The 19,197-nt window shown below is 41.8% G+C and overlaps 2 protein-coding genes across 2 annotated transcripts in view; both read left to right on the top strand.

Moving 5' to 3' along the window:
• Positions 1–19,197, top strand: part of myadml2 (myeloid associated differentiation marker like 2) — a 235,087-nt gene that overhangs the window by 141,104 nt on the left and 74,786 nt on the right. The gene's annotated exons all lie outside the window — the stretch shown is intronic.
• LOC307160397 (5-hydroxytryptamine receptor 3A-like) lies at positions 808–17,372 on the top strand. Its single transcript, XM_079874494.1, has 6 exons — positions 808–904; positions 8,093–8,265; positions 8,374–8,534; positions 10,747–10,957; positions 13,211–13,342; positions 16,236–17,372. Exons 1-6 carry the CDS (start codon positions 879–881, stop codon positions 16,484–16,486), a joined length of 954 nt encoding a protein of 317 aa, XP_079730620.1. The 5' UTR covers positions 808–878; the 3' UTR covers positions 16,487–17,372.

Raw genomic sequence — 19,197 nt, 5'->3', positions numbered from 1 at the left:
TCCTCAGTGCAAAACTTACATTTCACAGGTATATTCTCCATCTGTAAATTTTAGAAAGTAAGAAAATATTTCTGTTTTGCTGCTAAACTTCACATTGAACGAGCGCAAATAGGAGCGCAATAACAATAACAATAACTGACTAAAATATACTTTTTGCTTGGAAAATTTATATTTTATAACACCAGAAATATCTTCTAATAATTTATCTTTAGGGTGTTGGATAAGTTGTGGTGAACTTATAGCTTTTTACATTCATAGCCTATATGTTATAATTAAAATAATTATAAAAAAAAAAAAAAAAAAAAAAAATTCAATACATTTTTAAGAAACCAAATATAATAAAGGTACAAAATATAGTTTTGGGTATATGACCTATGCTACTTAAAGATGACTTAAGCAATAAAAAATAAATAAAAAAAATTGGCAAGAGAAAGCGAGAATTTGTTTTGGTTAGATTTAGTTTCTAAAGTACACTACAACTTAAAATTAAGAGAGAAAGTATACATTTTGAAAAGATATGGGCAACTCTAAAATCAAAGAATATTCCATAAAACAAAGGAATACATTACATTAATAACTTTTGTATATAACCCTCCCTCTGTCAAGATGTGGCAAAAAGATCCAAAAGCAAAGGTATCTCAGTTCAAAGTCTTTAATAAACAACAAAAACAGGAAAGATGATCGCTCAAAACTGGAACTCAAATAACGCCCTCCAGGAAGACAGCTTCTCAGTGGATACTTTGTCAGGAGAGATAATGTAGAACAGAAAACACTTCCTCTCACAATAGGAACCTCCTTGTAGTAAGCAGTCCGAGCAGAGATAACTCAAAGAGAGGTTCACCACAGCAGATGGCAGGAGACAGGGCAGACTAAGGCGAATGCTGCTACACAAGACAAGACAGAGGTAAGACTTCTGCTGACAAAAATGAGAGAGCGTTACTCACACAATAATCCGACACAGACAGGAGGGAACAAACACCAGAAGTAGACCGAGTAAACAGACAAGACAAGACACAGGTGAGAGCGCAAAGCAGCGTGCGCGCAAGTAATCAGACAAGACAAGACACAGGTGGGAGCGCAAAGCAGCGCGAGCGCTGATAGTAATGATCAACAGATGATGACAGAGTGTAAACATGGAAGTGTGTGTGTGCGCTAATGAATGAGTGAGATGAGTGTGTAAATGAGTGCTTGAATGAGTGTGTGTGGTAGTAAGAGAGTGAGAGAGAACAGAGAAGCAACCCAGATCCTGACACCCTCCCTTTTAATTCTAGTTATTTGATTTTTTATTTATTGACTTATTTAATATGGTTATTATTTTAATATTTAAATAATATTACTTGAATAACTTCACGGAAGTGGAGACCACGCCGTTGAAACGTGGAGGACGACAAATAAATTGGATTCTGTATCCTATCTGTACTGTGCTTAATACCAACGCAGAAATGCCTGGCAGAAGTTTCCACGCTGCCAGACTCACTGAGAGTGGTATCAATTTTAATACTTCCTTTTGAGGGGATGTTAGATGTTCCGTGTCCTGAATGACGGCAGGAAACAACGGGACATCTAACATTTCGCTGGAAACCGCTGCCCCCCGAAGCACGAGAGGTGGCGGGGATGGAGAGGTTTTGTGAGGGTAACGGGAAGGGGCGAAAAGATCTTGAACGTGCCCCATCCCGTGGGGGGCTACCCCCACCAGATTGGGTGCCAGACCATCAGGACTTTCTCTTCTTATTAATGATACAGCCTGGTATGCCTGTAACACTGCCATAGTGTGCAGCGCAGCACCAGCCTGACCTGCAGCTTGGTAAGCTTTACCCACTAGTGATGATGTTACTCTACATGGTTTAGTGGGGAGGGTAGGTTTCTTAATCGAAGATGCAGCTTCGGGCGAGAGATAAATCGCGAGCGTCTCTTCATCTCCGTATACCCCAGCGACTTCGCACCCACGATAGTCAAAAAAGTCGACGTCGAAGGCACAAAGACGCGAGAGGTATATGGTTTACTCCATGACTTAGACAGCTCATCATGGAGGTCCTCGAAAAAGGGGAGAGACTGATGTTGTGGTCTCTCCCCCCTGCCACCGGACAGAAACCTATCCTCTAGCTTACTACGTTTGGGGGTCTCTTGTTCGCGTGGCCAGTCAAGCTGTAACCTGGCCACCGCGCGAGTAACAACCTCGAGCAATTCCTCGACAGATCTTTTTTCATGAGAGGAATGCTCAGAGGCGGGCTGCTCGTGGTCCGAAGACCCAAGAGATATATCATCCCCCTCGTGAACCGAAGAAGCACCGGAGCGCGCTTCGAGATCACGAGAAGAGATGCGGGGATCTGGTGACGCAGCAAGCAAAAGGGACGGACCCGTCTCTTGCTCGTCATGCAGATCCATACGAGAGCCCCACGATGGTAATGTGGGTGCGGACTGGAAATAGTTCAGACGAGAGCGAAGCATCTTAACTGTGAGCTGTTCACAATGCTCGCACTCGCCTTTCTCTAAAGCCAGAACCGCATGCTCTTCCCCCAAACAAACAAAACAGTAATCGTGTGTATCCAGCTCAGACATGGGACGGGAGCATGGAGGAACACAACGCTTACTGATTTGTTGGCTCATTTCTCCTCTTTTTTACTTTTTAAACTCTTTGTAGTAACGTGAGAGAAAAAGATTTTGAGAAATGAGAAATTTTCCGCACACTGCCTGATGAAACTAACTCAATTTATTAAATGCTAACATTGTTATACAACGTTAACATAAAGATTTAATATAGCCTACAATATAACTGAACACGTCTGTAGTAGGGCTGTCAAAAGATTAATCGCGATTAATCGCATCCAAAATAAAAGTTTGCGTTTAAATAATATATGTGTGTGTACTGTGTATAATTAAATTTGTATATATAAATACACACACATGCTTGTATATATTTAAGAAAAATGTGTAATTTATATATATAAAAAATATTTATATATAATATAAATTATATATAAATATATACAGTATATGTATGCAAATATTTCTTAAATATATACATGCATGTGTGTGTATTTATATATACAAAATAATTATACAGAGTACACACACATAAATTATGTAAACACAAACTTTTATTTTGGATGCGATTAATCTTTTGACAGCCCTAGTCTGTTGGTCTATATTATCTTGTTTATCATTGTAGCCTGATTTATGTTGATTTTCTATATACTGCATGTATTTTTGGACAGGTAGTGGTTAATAAAGTCAAATAATGGTATGAGAGAGAGTCAGTGCATATAATTGTGTTCCTGATGGTCAGTGTTAGAGGAACAGTGTAATAACTCAGGCTTAGCCTGACAGTTAGCCTGTCCTGGACCAGGTTAGTCTCCCAGCGTAAGTTGCCAGAGTACCTGAGTTTGAACTATTTTAAGTTTGCTTTATGAAACAGAATCAACCGACAATAAGTCTGACTAATCAAAATAAGCCTGGTTTGTATTCTAATCTTGTTTTATGGAACAGCCCTCTGTTGTCTCTAAACATCTATATTAATATTATTATTATTATTTGCAACATGTATGTTGTGTTTTGGTTCCCTTTCGAACGGTCACTTCATATTGCGTAGCTATACGCAGTGGGAAAACTCCTTTTCCTCGATTTACTGAAGCTTATATGTAAAACGCATTTGCAGCTGCACAGCTAGCACATTGAGCGTCTGGCTCGCTCATAGGCTGTGCTGCAGCAACTGCACATCCAATGGTGCGGGCGCCTCTGACGTGCGACCAATGAGCTGGCCCTACGTCAGAGCGCCCCAAGGGGGCGTGGCCTTAGTCTATAATAGTCCCCCGAATTCGCCATTATAGCAGATCTTACTCCTTCAGCGACAACTTCACATCTCTGACTGTGTTTTACTGAGCTTTCGCCATTTGAACAAGCCCTTCAGCCTGAGCGAGCATCAATTCAGCGGACTACGCCTTTTCAGCCGTTTTCTCCTGACGCCATCTCACCTGTGGCTATCTGGCGATGACGCAATATCCTTTTTTGAATTATTCTGATTTATTATGCCTCGTTCATCCTGCGCCACGTGCGGTGGCAAGCTGCACGAGGCCAATGGACACGCGAGCTGCATTTCAAGCCTGGGAATTAACCAAGCAGAGAATGCACTCTCTGCTGGCGGATGTGAGGCCTGTGAGAGCATGCCCATCTCTGTGCTGCGAACGCGGCTAGCTCTCTCTCGAGACGGCAACGCCGCTTCACCCGCGCTTCCCTTTCCGGCCCTACTTCAGGCGAGGAAGAAGAAACGCCGCAGCCAGAGGCAACCTGAGAGCATGGATGTCAGTGAACGCACGCCGGCCTCGTCCCCACGTGCCTCACTGACTCCAGAGCAGACACCTTCACCGGTCCTGTTCGAGGGAGACCAAGGCCACAGCACAAGCGATCGGCAAGAACATGGCGAGCTTGGTCATGCTAGAGCACCACCTCTGGCTTAATCTCACCGAGATTAAGGACACTGACAAGACGAAGTTCCTCGACGCCCCTGTAACCAGCTCCGGCCTCTTCGGCCCGGCGGTGAAGGGGTTCTCTGAGCGATACACCGAGGCAGAGAAGGCGTCCCAGGCCATGCGACACTTCTTGCCGAAGCGCTCGAGCTCAGCGTCCAGCAAACCCAAGCCAGCATCTTCGCCTCACCCACCCAGGCAGGTTTCTCAGCCCCGCCCTGCGGCTGATACCTTCCGCCAGCCACGTTCAGCTAAACGCTTCCCGATGCCCCGGCACCAGGGCCTGCGTCCCAGCGTTGTGATCGATCCAGTGCCGCCGAAGTCGTCCTAGCACCAAGGGCGAAGAGAGACGACCCGGGCGACCCGTCCCAATCACTGTGTCAAGCCCTAGCCACAAGGGTGCTGGCCTGGCAAGCCATCCCAGATGTGTCGAGTTGGGTCATAAACACTATAAAGCGAGGCTATTCACTCCAATTCGCTCGCAGACCCCCAAAATTTCAGGTGGTTATCGAGACTCCAGTGAGAAGCAACATGGGTCACGTGCTTAGCGCAGAAGTGCAGAATTTATTAGCAAAAGGGCCGATAGAGCTAGTCCCCCCTGCGCTAAAACACTCGTGGTTCTACAGCCGCTATTTTATAATTACGAAAAAAGACGGCGGTCTCAGACCCATACTAGATTTGAGACGTTTGAACAAAGCTCTCATGAGACGGCCGTTCAAAATGTTGACTATCAAACACATCCTCGCACAAATTCGCCCCGGGGGATTGGTTTGTCACAATGGATCTGAAAGATGCATACTTTCATATTCAGATAAACCCTCGTCACAGGCCATTCTTGAGATTCGCCTTCGAGGGTCAAGCTTATCAATACACCGTTCTGCCATTCGGCCTATCGTTGGCACTCCGTATATTCACAAAGTGTATGGATGCAGCGCTCTCTCCCCTGAGACATCAGGGAGTGCGCGTGCTGAATTATCTCGACGACTGGCTGGTGCTGGCACAGTCGAGAACCGAGCTATTAGCTCACAGGGATTTGATTCTCGGCCATTTGGAATGCCTGGGTCTCACAATCAATTTTACCAAGAGCAAACTGACCCCCAGCCAGAGTGTGGTTTTTCTGGGCACAGTTCTAGACTCGGTGACAATTACAGCGTGGCTCACACGAGAGCACCTGCTCTCGGTGCAGGCGCTAGCAGCATCGTTCAGAGCGCACGAGCGCGCGCCCCTAAAGAAGTTTCAGAAACTTCTCGGTCTCATGGCAATGGCATCGTCAGTACTTTGCATGGGATTACTGCGCATGCGCCCACTGCAGCACTGGCTGAAACGCCAGGTGCCAACCCATGCATGGCAGTCAGGCAGCCTACGTGTCATGGTGAATCACGATTGTTTAAGAACCCTGATTCCCTGGCGGGCTCAGAACTGGTACCTCAAGGGTGTGTCCATGGGTGTTCTTTCCAGGAGGAAAGTGGTGTTTACAGACGCATCCAACCTGGGTTGGGGAGCGCTGCACGAGGGCAAGCCTGCCTCTGGCCTCTGGTCAAGCACGGAGCAGAGCTTACATATCAACTGTCTGGAAATGAAAGCAGTTGGTTTGGCCCTCAAAGCATTTCTGTCAAACCTAAAAGGTCACCATGTCTTAGTCTGCACGGACAACATGTCAGTGGTGGCTTACATAAATTGCCAAGGGGGCATCAGATCGGGCAACCTGCATGCCATGGCAATAGACCTCCTTTTATGGGCACAGACCAATCTGAGCTCTCTGAGAGCAATGCATATCCCTGGCACTCAGAATCTGGGTGCGGATATGCTCTTACGGGGCAAAACTCCCCTAGGCGAGTGGTTCCTGAACTCACAGATGGTCAGTCTGATATGGAGTGTGTTCGGGGAGGCCGAAATCGACCTTTTCGCCTCGAGAGCCAAAACCCACTGCGCAGTATTCTTCTCGAAGAGCAGCATCACTGGCCCAACCGCCCTCTTTACGCTTTTCCCCCTGTCTCGATGATTCCGCAAGTCATAAAACGGGTCAGGGAGCGGATGCCCAGTCCTTCTGGTGGCCCCTCTCTGAAGATCCAGGCCGTGGTTTCCAGAGCTGGTTCAGTTATCAGACACAGTCCCTTGACCGGTTCCGATGAGGAAAAACCTCCTCTCTCAGGCCAACAGGACGATATGGCATCCTCGACCTGACTTATGGGCACTCCATGCATGACCCCTAAACGGATACCCAGGGACCTTCCTGAGAATGTCTTAAGCACTATCTCTGAAGCTAGGGCCCCGTCTACTCGGCGCCTATATACTTTAAAGTGGTCAGGTTTTTCCAGCTGGTGCTTGAGAAATAAGTTTGACCCAGAGTCCTGTGAGGTATCTGTGGTGCTCTCCTTCCTGCAGGAGCTGTTGGATGCGGGCCGTTCCCCGTCCACACTCAAAGTGTATGTGGCAGCTATTGCAGCGCATCATGTTCTGGTGGCTGGCCAATCAATAGGAAGGAATGACCTGGTAGTACGGTTTTTGAAGGGAGCTAGGAGGATTAACCCCTCCAGACCTCCTTCTGTACCTCCTTGGGACCTCTCCATGGTCCTGGGGGCTCTGAAGGGTCCGCCCTTTGAACCGCTCCAGTCGGTTGAAACCTCTCTCGCTAAAGACTGCTCTCCTGTTGGCACTGGCATCTATCAAGCGAGTGGGAGATCTACAGGCTCTCTCGGTGATATTATGTTGGTTTGGTTACTGACACATGCATATTTCTAGATCTGACGGTGTCTGGTCTGGTATGTGTATATATATATATATATATATATATATATATATTCATATATGGGTTTCTGGTTTGTTCAGTGAGCTCAGGGGTCCTGAGTTACAGTGGCAACCAGTTACTTATGTGCAGCGTTTTGCATGGCGTCCCCACTGCGTATAGCTACGCAATACGAAGTGACCGTTCGAAAGGGAACTACTCGGTTACTAGCGTAACCTCAGTTCCCTGAGATAGGGAATGAGTATTGCGTAGCCGGCCGCACTATAGTGACCTGGAGCGTTGCCGCTTCAGTCGTTATATCTGCTATAATGGCGAATTCGGGGGACTATTATAGACTAAGGCCACGCCCACTTGGGGCACTCTGACGTAGGGCTAGCTCATTGGTCGCACGTCAGAGGCGCCCGCGCATTGGATGTGCAGTTGCTGCAGCACAGCCTATGAGTGAGCCAGACGCTCAATGTGCTAGCTGTGCAGCTGCAAATGCGTTTTACATATAAGCTTCAGTAAATCGAGGAAAAGGAGTTTCCCCACTGCGTATAGCTACGCAATACTCGTTCCCTATCTCAGGAAACTGAGGTTACGCTAGTAACCGAGTAGTTCTGTCTTCCTCGATTGCCCTGTGACTTAGTTTCTCAGATTGTTTTATTGGTCATTATGTTCACCTGTTATTCATTAGTTCCCTTTGTTTTTTCCATGTATTTTAATCCTGAGTTCTCTTGCATTCTCTCTCCATCAGGGTTACACTGATGTTAGAGATTGTGTCTGAGTTTATTTTGTGTCTGTTTTGTGAGAGATTGAATTAAAGACTGTTTCTGTTACTTCTTCATCTTTGTGTGCTATACTACAACCGTACCATGACATTATTATTATTTTATCCATTTAGCATCAAGACCGAGTTTGGAACAAAGGATTCTCCATATTTGCAGTTGACCTGCTATGGCTTTACAGTCTCATCTGATGTGTTAGCTCTGACCACGGCCTGTAAGATGAACTTGTACAGGTTTCCCTTTGACATCCAAAGCTGCAATATAACACTTCAATCTTCAGCGCATTCAGGTACATCTGAAACCCATGAATCAGTGTTGACAAACACAGAAATGAAAGATAACATGATTTCTCTACAGTTTGACTTTAATTTCACTGAATATAATCCTGTTCCCACAGTAGATGAGCTTGTAATGAACTCACTCTATGATTCTGTATGGCTGACCGAGGAGTCGAAGCAGACCTTTCAGGCCCAGGGAGAGTGGGAGCTCCTCAGTATAAATATGACTTCCTCCAACAACTCTATGTTATGGGGTGTCAAGAATCAGCTGATATATCAGGTACAGAGCACAGTGTAAATTAATAAGTCAAAATGATCAAACCAAATAGCAAAATATGTGCCAAAATAAAATAAAAATTTTACCCTTTAAAGGGAAAGAGAAAAAAATGTCTTTATAAAAAAAAAAAAAATGTATTGCTCTTATCCAACACATTATATACTTGTATTCAAATAATACAATTATTTATCTTCTTTATACTTGCCATGAGCATTTTAAAAATTCAAATCCAAAGTACAGGGTGGGCCATTTATATGGATACACCGTAATAACATGGGAATGGTTGGTGATATTAAAGTCCTGTTTGTGGCACATTAGTATGGCCACCATGGTCACCACCCATCTTGAGGAGTTTGTCCCCTCACATATACTAATGTGCCACAAACAGGACTTTAATATCACCAACCATTCCCATGTTATTACGGTGTATCCATATAAATGGCCCACCCTGTACAATTAGCATGTGATTTAGTCAATGTATTCCTAGAGTAGCTCTAGTACTCTGGACTAGACAAAGTCTAGGACTATTTAAAGGGGCGGTTGATTGTGGTTTCACTTTTCTAACTTTAGTTCGTGTGTAACGTTGCTTTTTGAGCATAAACAACATCTGCAAAGTTACAACGCTCAAAGTTCAAAGCAAAGAGAGATATTTGCTTTTAAAGAAATCACTCTTTAAGGACTACAACAAATGGCTGGTAGGGATTACAAGACATTCCTCCAGGGTTAGTGACATCACCAACCCTAAAATTTACATAAACCCCAAGACAGAATATGCTAATCAATGACTAGAAGATAACTACACATAAGCTACATAAATTCATCAACTAACCATTCAGAAATGTTGTCTACATGTTGTCACTTCTTCTTGAGTCTCTCCATCTTTCTGACTTCGGTTTGAACATAAAAAGGCTAAAAGTTTTTGAAATTTCCAGTGCATGTCTGTGTGTGAGGTAAAAGGACACAAGCTCTTGAAGCTCTGCCCTCTGTGCCGGGAGCAGCGGCTCATTTGCATTTAAAGGGACAGACACAAAACGGAGTGTTTTTGCTCACCCTCAAAAAGTGACAACTTTAACATGTTATATACAAATATCTGTGGGGTATTTTGAGCTAAAACTTCACATACACACTCTGGGGACATCAAAGACTTGATGAAAGACTTCATCTTGTGAAAAGGGCATTATACCACCCCTTTAAAACCATTACACATAAAGAAGATTTCTGTTAATCTGGTTTAAAAGGCCAGTTTAGTCCAGAACTAGGCTTAGGGTGCTTTCACATCTGTAGTTCGGTTGATTTGGTCCGGACCAAGGGCGAAAAATTATACTTTGTAGCATTTTTCAGGCGTTTTGGTTCCTTTTCACACTACACTGATCGCTCTGCTCCGAATCAGTTTATGAGTTGATAAAACGAACCAAAATGCAGTCACGTGACAACATCCACATCACTCGTGTCGTTGGCCAGATGTTTCTTGAACCCATTTCCATAACTGCACTTCGTTTGGTCAGAATTAACGTGCGGGAAAATTCCAACAGAACTCCCGGAAGTAAACAAAGAGGTGGAAAATCCGTCAGACAACCATTCAGAACTATGTTGAACGCTGTTTACTATGGAGAGACGACTGTGTGGGCTGATTGTATCCTTGGTCATATTTTATTATATAGTTTGCACAGCGCAGCTGACTACGGCAACTGGTTTAGGCCAAAAATGCGCAGTTCTTTGGCAGTTGGTTCTGTTCGAGGTCGAATCACGTTCTCACCACAAACGAACCGCTCCAGAGTTTGTTTCAACTACATCTACTCTTGAATACCACCCACTGATTAGCATAGAATTTACATGTTAAATTTCACAATTAAATTGTAAACTTTGCATTTTAATTTAAATTCTGTCAGTATTATTGTATTCCCATTATATATAAAAAAGCTTTATAAGCTAAAGTTGCATTTCTTTTTCCCAGTTCAGTAATGACAGTCTTGCCTCGAAATTACAGTGAAACTGGAATGCCAGTTACATTTTCAGCTTTTATTTTTCAGCTACAGTGCATAACTGTGAAGATTCAAATGCTTATTGAATCTTGTAATTTTTTTTTTTTTTTTAATTGGCCACATTTTGCATTCACTGGTGAATTAATTGGCTGTAGTTGGACATTCTTAATTGATGCTTCTTGATTTAGATTTACTGCTTTAATTGTTAAACTGTTTCTGTTCTTATTTGACAGATCACCATCAAGAGGAGACCTCTACTGTATCTCGTCAATTTCATGCTACCAATATTTTTCTTCCTTGTGCTGGATGTGACCTCCTTCTGTATTGACACGAGTGGATCAGACAAGCTGAGCTTTAAAGTGACTTTACTTCTGTCTATTTCTGTGATGCTGCTGATTCTTAATGACACACTGCCCTCTACAGCTGATAAAATCCCTCTGATTGGTGAGTCTAACTTAAACATGGTTAAAAATGCAATTGCATAATTGGAGGCTTGTAGTTAAAATCCAGTTTTCATTCAGTTACAGTCCTGTTTCTGTTTCTTTTCTTTTTTTTAAACTTAAATTTGTATTAATATTCGGTTTACACAAAAGCTTATTAAAGCTTCTTAAAGGAGAACTCCGGTCAATTTTAACATTGAGCTCATTTTTTTGTACATTTGGAGTGCTGTCAATACAGAGAACAACGACAAAAATCGGTGTTGCCTACACCGAGTTATTCTATTTTTAAAATTTGCACCCTGTTGACTTCAATGGGGCAATGTTTAAACCTGCTTTTAGCCTCTTAACATCCTTGATGTGTCATTACAAGTGCACAGAAAATGTGAGTGATTCCTTCAGAGTGAACACGAGTGAATCTGACTGCAGTAGATGTGAAAGATATGTATAAAAATGATGTTATTTAAGCCAGCGCAAATACCTGTGTTTACATCCTGTTTTCGGTTGAAGTCCAAAGTAGTCGATTGCCGATGCGCGTGAACTCGGCAGTCGACTACTTTGGACTTCAACCCGAAAACAGGATGTAAACACAGGTATTTGCGCTGGCTTAAATAACATCATTTTTATTAATATCTTTCACATCTACTGCAGTCAGATTCACTCGTGTTCACTCTGAAGGAATCACTCACATTTTCTGTGCACTTGTAATGACACATCAAGGATGTTAAGAGGCTAAAAGCAGGTTTAAACATTGCCCCATTGAAGTCAACAGGGTGCAAATTTTAAAAATAGAATAACTCGGTGTAGGCAACACCGATTTTTGTCGTTGTTCTCTGTATTGACAGCACTCCAAATGTACAAAAAAATGAGCTCAGTGTTAAAATTGACCGGAGTTCTCCTTTAAGTTTCCATCTAAGAGCAGTAAATGGTCAAAAATCGATATTTTAATTAGCTGTCATGACCCTAACTATTTTTATCACAACTTTAATGTTCTTTGAGGTTCACATGTCAAGTCAAGTCACCTTTCAAAACAGCTTTACAGTGATAACAGGAAAATAATGCATCAGAGTTTGTTTCAGCTGTACAGTGTGAAGAAAATAGCATCACAGTCCAACTTAAGTAAGTTCAGTGATGGTTCATTTTTTGTTGTAAAAACGTTGTTAATTTAGTTCATTTATAGCCGCTCTGAAGAAAACAGTGATATCCTCGTCCAGCTCAGTTCAGTTCTCATATAATGGTGTCAATGCAGGATCCGGCGGATCCTTTTGTGGCTCAGATAAGGTCCAGTTCTGGTTTATTTCTTTGCTCTTGGCTGACATGTGGCATTGTTATGGCCTGCTTGTGGCCCAGATCTGGCAAACAGGAACGGTCCGCCCAAGTGGCGTCATTCCACACTGCATGTGGGCCAGATCATCTTTCCACTTGTGCCAGATGTGGGCCAGATCTGGGCCGTCACAATGTTGCTATGTGGGTTGAGGTGTCTTGCGATAGAGGGCTCGATGGTGAGGAGGTCACCCATGCCCTAACTTCAATACCTGCAAGACCATTTTTTAGGTCAAGCGGATCTCCCCAGCAATGGTCCATGTGTTTAGCAAATGCAAGGAAGACAGGGAGAAGCTGCTATGGGGCCAGTAGGGGTCCCATGAGTTTTCCATCGAAGACGTCCCTCTCCTGGTCTAAGGCACTTTGTAGGGTCAGCCATTAGATGTTGAGACGAGCGGCCTCTTCTTCAAAAAACTCTAAGAGGGTCAATTCCTTGGGAGCATTAGCCTGAGTGGTTACAGATGAGGTGATGGTTTGCTCATCTTCCGCACCATCAAGAAGGGCCTGCATCATCCTCGTCCCCAGATCAGGGCAGCTCGTCAGTGTGTATAACGGTTCATTATAATTGTAATGGTCATCATAATCATTTATACATATTTCCCATTGCTACAAGCCCAAGTGTTTCCCCGTTTTTTGGCCTGGTATTGACTTTCACTTTTGTGTTCTCAGTTCTTGTTTCTTGTTTCCTGAATTTCTGCTCCTTTCTGAGTTTTTGATTTATTAAATAAACTTTAACCGCATTTGGATCGAACTCTCCCTCATCTCTGAGTACCACAGTGTACAAGTACTGTATCACATCATCTGTGTCTTTGGGTCATAAACATAAGACACAGTAGAATAAATACACTGGAGTTTCTTAGATCACATGATAAAAAAAATTGTTAGTTACATTTCAGAGCAGGAAAGCTTTTGCAGTCATAGTTTGCTGTCTTCACAGGCGTTTACTGCAGTGTGATTTTCAGTCTCATTGGCATCAGCATTCTGGAGACCATCCTTGTGAATTTTATGATGGCTAGAGGAGCTGAGAGCAGATCAGTGGAAACCACATCTGCTTTTACTGGCCGAGATGGTAAGAGTCGACACACCATCTGATTATGATATTTGTTAACACTTTACAATAACAGTGCTTGAATAATCATGATCTCATACCTGAATTAAAAGTTACTTCAACAGGAACTCATTTAAATGCAGTGACTAATCAAAAATGAAAAAAGAGCTGTACCCTTTACTATTACTGGAGCCATAGGAATTAATTCCTGAATAATAACCACATTAACTACAAGTTAGTACATGTTTGATAGGTAATGTATACATTTCTGTCAGATTAAACTAAATGGATATAGAGGTGAGCACGTGACGTTACAAGCTCCCTCGTCTCTGCCACGGAGGGCGTTCAATGCTCCCTCTCCTAGGCCAAGGAGGCTGTTCCCAAGCTCCCTGATCTCAGCCATTGAAGCTCCCTGCTCCGCCGTCACTCCAGAGGCCACATACTCCATCTGTTCTGCCCTGGTCCCATGCATCCGCCATGGCTCCCAGCTCTACTGGCTTCACCTTGGCTCTCAGTTCCGATGGATCTGCTTTGGCTCCTGCCTCCTCCGGCTCTGCAGTGGGCTCTTTTGTCTCTTCTTCCACCTGCTTCTTCTGGGCACTCCACCGCCCAACCCGGTCCACTCTACACTTGTACCTCTCTGCAGCCTATATCTGTAGCCGCGTTTCCATTACCCTTCAAATTGCGCAAATTGAAATTGCGAATTGAAAATATTCCCAATGGAAATACGCCCAAAACAAAAGTTTTTACGCTCGCATGAGGGGGTTTTTCAGGCAATTTGAAAAAGGAATATTTTGCAAAACTGCAATGGAAACAGTTTTTGCGCATTTACAGTCACCTGACTTAGAAGGTGCGGTGTGTTTGGACAGAATACGAGACAGAGTTCTTTATTAAATTCATATAAGACAAAAGAATGACAGAAATACTGGATTCTAAACCTCAAGGAAATGCCACAATCAAGACCTCGGAGCAGAAATGAGGGAGATCCCAGAAACACCTCATATGTGCCGCTCACAGTATAAGGGTCTTTCCTTGCCATTAATGCTTGGATAACACTCCTACGTTTCCTTCCATTAATAATGATAATGTCTAGTGCGGTAGGCTACGTGTCTGTATAAACATACCATCGTCCGTTACCATGATTTAATGACTTATCGCGAGAGGAAAAAAATACGCTTTAGTCGCATAATATCGGTTAATGGAAACGCCGTCATTTTGCAATAGTTTTTTATCGATATTTAGAAAAAAATCTCAAAAGTTTTGCGCAAATCTTTAATGGAAACGCGCCTTATGTCACATTTCCCTTGTGCCTTCCCTAATGTCTGGTTACTACAGTCACTAATCATCCACACCGGATCTTCATCAGCGCACGCATCAGCACTCCTATAAAGCACACACACAGTCACGCAACTTAGGATACCTCCTTACCTTACCTGCCTCACTGTCATTATGCCAGCGTGAGTGTCGATGTCTCATCTGCTCCACTGTGATTCAGCTCTCCGTTACCCTGGTATCTCCACTGAACTGTCTATCTCTCATTGACTCCATTCACATGCCATTGCGTCAATAAACAGCCACATTTTGGTTCAACTAACTAGTATACCTTGACAAAATATAGATAGAACTCATTAATGATTATTAATTTGTCCTCAACATTTTGCATGTTTCTATCCTTTCTCTTGAAACTCACCCTCTGGGTCCTACCAGGTTTACTCTTCATTCAGACTAGAAAACAGCATCATTGTGAAGCTGAGTTAATAATATGATTTATTATTTTAGGTAATAATTAATCTAACATTATTGATAAACTAAATCCTGTGAAAATCACCTACTAAAGTATATTGCACATGGACATTCATATATAGCTATGATTGCAGACACACACTCTCGACTTCACGAATCAATGTTAACATATCCAATATAGTTTATGTATTGCGGCCCAAAGAAAGAGCTGCTACTGAGGCATCTATGTATCTGATGTGAAGGAGCATTTAGACCAGTAAATGGTTTCAGATTGAACTGATTTTCAGATTGAGGCACTCCATTGGTGCAAGATAAGATATAAAACAACATTTGATCAAAGTCACAGCTTAGATTTAAATAAAAAATCTGTTTTTGAATCATTAGGTGCCTTAACAGCTAATGAATTATCATGCGGCTAGCATTCTTCACTGTCATATAAACGTACAGTAGCATGCCACTGGAAAAGTGTTCAAAAGCAGCGCATCCACTACAAATATTTAAATATAAATTCATATAATTTTTGTTCAACTTCTGGATAATGGCTTTATGTAATTTGAACAATGACAGGCAATATTTATTCTAAATGTGTATAACAAAATGCAAACAGTTTAAAATCATTCTGTTTACATAATGTCTTCACTCACTCCAGTAAAAGAGTGCATACGCACGGTCTAGAATGTGTGGAAGATGCACAGATATTTACCCAGTTTATTTTTTATAACTCCAGATATGTGCGTGGAAAATTGCGTATGCACAATTCCATGGCCTTTTTTTTGCTTACGCAACATTGATACATCAGGACCCTGATGATTCATCAGTGCTGGATACCATTGTATCCAGCACTGATGGTACCATTGGCTTGGATACCATTGTGTGGCCTCTCAAATTTTTTAAAGCAAAAATGCGAGACATCACACAATAGCATCCAACTTGCAGCACTCATAAATGAAAAAAAAAAAAAAAAAAGGCAGGGTCTCTTGACACGTGAAATGCTGAAAAAAGAACATGTTTTATGTAAAATTCATGTGTGCACTTCTATGCTTCATTTTGTTTCATTTCATCAAATGAGAATAGCATTTGAAGCTTTAAATTAATACTAAATTAATAATTTATACAAAACACAAGAGATATAGTATTTATCAAGAATAATGTTTTGTCTTTCCTCTCATAGACTGTGAAAGAGACCAGCAGAACCCTCCAGACTCAGTTAGAGATCAGAATGAAGAGCAGTCTCGTACCCTCGACCGTCTGAATCAGATCCTCACTGAGTATCAGGCTGCAACTCGACAAAACCCTCGAGAGAAGACATCTCTGTGCTGGACCAGAGTGGCAAGAATTATAGATGTGACCTTCCATTTTTTTTATGTAATCACTATTACTGTGTTTCTGTCTGTGCTTGGGAAGGTTTGGGGACTATATTGATTTCTTATATGGGACGGAACACAACCTTTTTCCTGCAGAGTTGATCAAACTCAGCTCCCTGTAACTTAGCCTACTGGTAATCCTGACGACCTGGACTGGCTCAGGTGTGTTTGATTAGGGTTGGAGTAGAGGGTAGACCCTTCCTCCTCCTCATCCACACACTAACCCTCCAAACCCCACCCCAAATCCTTGTTGTCTGTAATTGGCTAGAACAGTATATGTTTCGTGGTGCGGGTTAGCCTAGTTTGTTTTTCTTGCCGTTTGTGGAGCCTGCTTTCACTTTAGCTGTCTTTGCTGCTGCAAATGTGTTTAACAAACACACTGTCACAGCAGCCAAAGAGAGACAAAAGACATAATAAGAGTTAAGAGCCCAACTAATGGAAACACTAATCACTGTTATGGTGACTTCAAATGAAACACATTAGAGTTAAACCTCTGTTAATTCTCAATAAAACTTCTGTAGACGTCTGACAGAAATAAAGTCAGTCTGGTTAGTAATAAGTGAAGCTGGTAATGCTGTTTGTGGAGTTGTTTAATCCTCCTCTGCTGAGATCTTCACAGATTTAATGTCTTCTTTTCTCTTCAGTTGATTTCATCTGAGGCTGTGGCTGAAGTCAGTTGCAGTTCTTGTGTTTCTGCTCGTCTCTTTTTCTGTTGTCTTCTTTCCTTCAGTGATTCTGCTTGTTAACAGGCTTATTAAGGCTGAGATGACTCCATATTTAATATACACAGATTTTGTGGCTCAGATAAGGTCCAGTTCTGGTTTATTTCTTTGCTCTTGGCTGACATGTGGCCAGAGGAGTAAAGTCCAGGTTCAGAAAGTGAAAGTCCTCATAAGTACTGTAAAAAATATATTGGTTTTACTGTATTGAAGTGTACAGTATTGAAAAAAAAAATTACTATAAACAAACAATGTCATATTATTATTATTATTATTATTATTATTATTATTATTATTATTATTATTATTATTATTACTTTTTGGTTTTATCTTTGCTGCTGAAATTAGCTTTTGGTTTACTTTTAGCAGTTTGTGTTGCTGGTTTATTTTGTAATGTTTGTTTATGTTGCAAGTATAAGCAATGGCTCAATCGGTCCAACAACAGTTTTCAATAAACGGGTGAAGGTTTCTGCGCGTTACTGTCTGTTCAGCATTGCAAATAAAGTTAATTACCTCTTTGTTTCATCTGACTCCAAAAATGAAAAAAAAAAAAAAAAAAAAGGTTTAATGAATGTTTGGTTAATCATTAAATGTACAACAATAAACTAAACATTTTAAAAAAAACATTATATATACACGGGTTTCTTGTATACAAACAATACCGGATGCGTGTGCGCATCCAGGAGGCAGAAAACCGCTATAGCTGTTATGACGAGTTCTGTAAAAGAACATTGTAATTAACGTAGATTTCGCATTGTTTGTAATTTCTTGTTGACTCAATAATAAACTGCAATTTCAGAGTTGGATCTGTTTGTTTGTGTTTCATATTAATATAACATTATGTAAAACGTCCAACTGTTTACGAATCAAAATCCGGACATTTAAACATCACTATGTAACAAAAGTTATTATTATTATTATTATTGTTTTTTTTTAAACAGTTCTGACCAACTCCAACTAAAACCCAACAAAATAAACAATGAACAAATAAAATATAAAACATGAAATTAGATAATTGACAGTCTTATATATTAAGAATATATTAAACCAAAAACGTTCATATTTTTTAGAAAGGACCCACAACCACAGCAGGCAACAAGTTGATAAATTCTGTTAAATTTAAATTTACCAAATTATCTATTTGTTTTCTGACAGGAAACACATGGAACGAATACACCGCTCCACATTTTAAATTGACAGCCGTCCGTCACAACCTACTAGTGACCGTGTTTACTCCTTTCCTTTCAAACATTGGATAGGATTTAAAAAACGGATGTTGTGTTTGTACTTCTGACGAAGCGCTGTTAAATATAGGTGTCACCTATTCCGTTTTTTAGGTGAAAAACTACGCTGCAAAAAGAATAAATAAAACTTACTCTCAGCAATGGTGAGATCTTGCCGGATCCCTACGCAATACATGACGATCTTTGGATTGTGGATGACAAGAAGTGGCCAGCAATTGTATGGCCTGATATATAGCCATAATTATCTTATTCAAGCAAGTGTGTATACAAGAGAAATGATTAGAGCGTACAAATCCCTTGATGCATACAACTACGTGCTAATGTGGTCATGTGCAGCTCGTCAAATTATGAATAGAAAGAATATAGTAACATACAACTTCCTCCTTCTGTCCCACTCTTCCATTTGCCTAGATTTGGAATTACTTGCAACATGTATAATTTAAATGAGCAGATAAAACAACAGATAGACCTGCATGTAAATAAATTACGCAACAAATTTTGACTTAGCGACAACACCACCACTATGCTACTAGCCTAAACCCTTTACTCCAGTACGAAGACCGCGGGTATTTCTGCCTCCTGGTTGCGTGCGCAAGCAGTGATGACGTCGCCGAGAAATCCATGTATATATCGAACCGAACGGTTCGTTGGACCATTTTTCCTGCTGACCAAAATTTCGTGTGGCAAGCGCGCTCATAATGTAAGAGACGCCGGCGCGACCACAACATTGTCCAACATCAAATGGCAAATGTAATGTAAGCGGAACGAAACTGAGCTACTCGTTATTGTGTGGTCGACGGACCGTT

Source organism: Squalius cephalus (assembly GCF_949319135.1).
Source record: "Squalius cephalus genome assembly, chromosome: 1".
Taxonomy (NCBI): Eukaryota; Metazoa; Chordata; class Actinopteri; order Cypriniformes; family Leuciscidae; genus Squalius; species Squalius cephalus.
The sequence above is the reverse complement of the archived record's forward strand: the minus strand, read 5'-3'. Positions and strand labels throughout refer to the sequence as shown.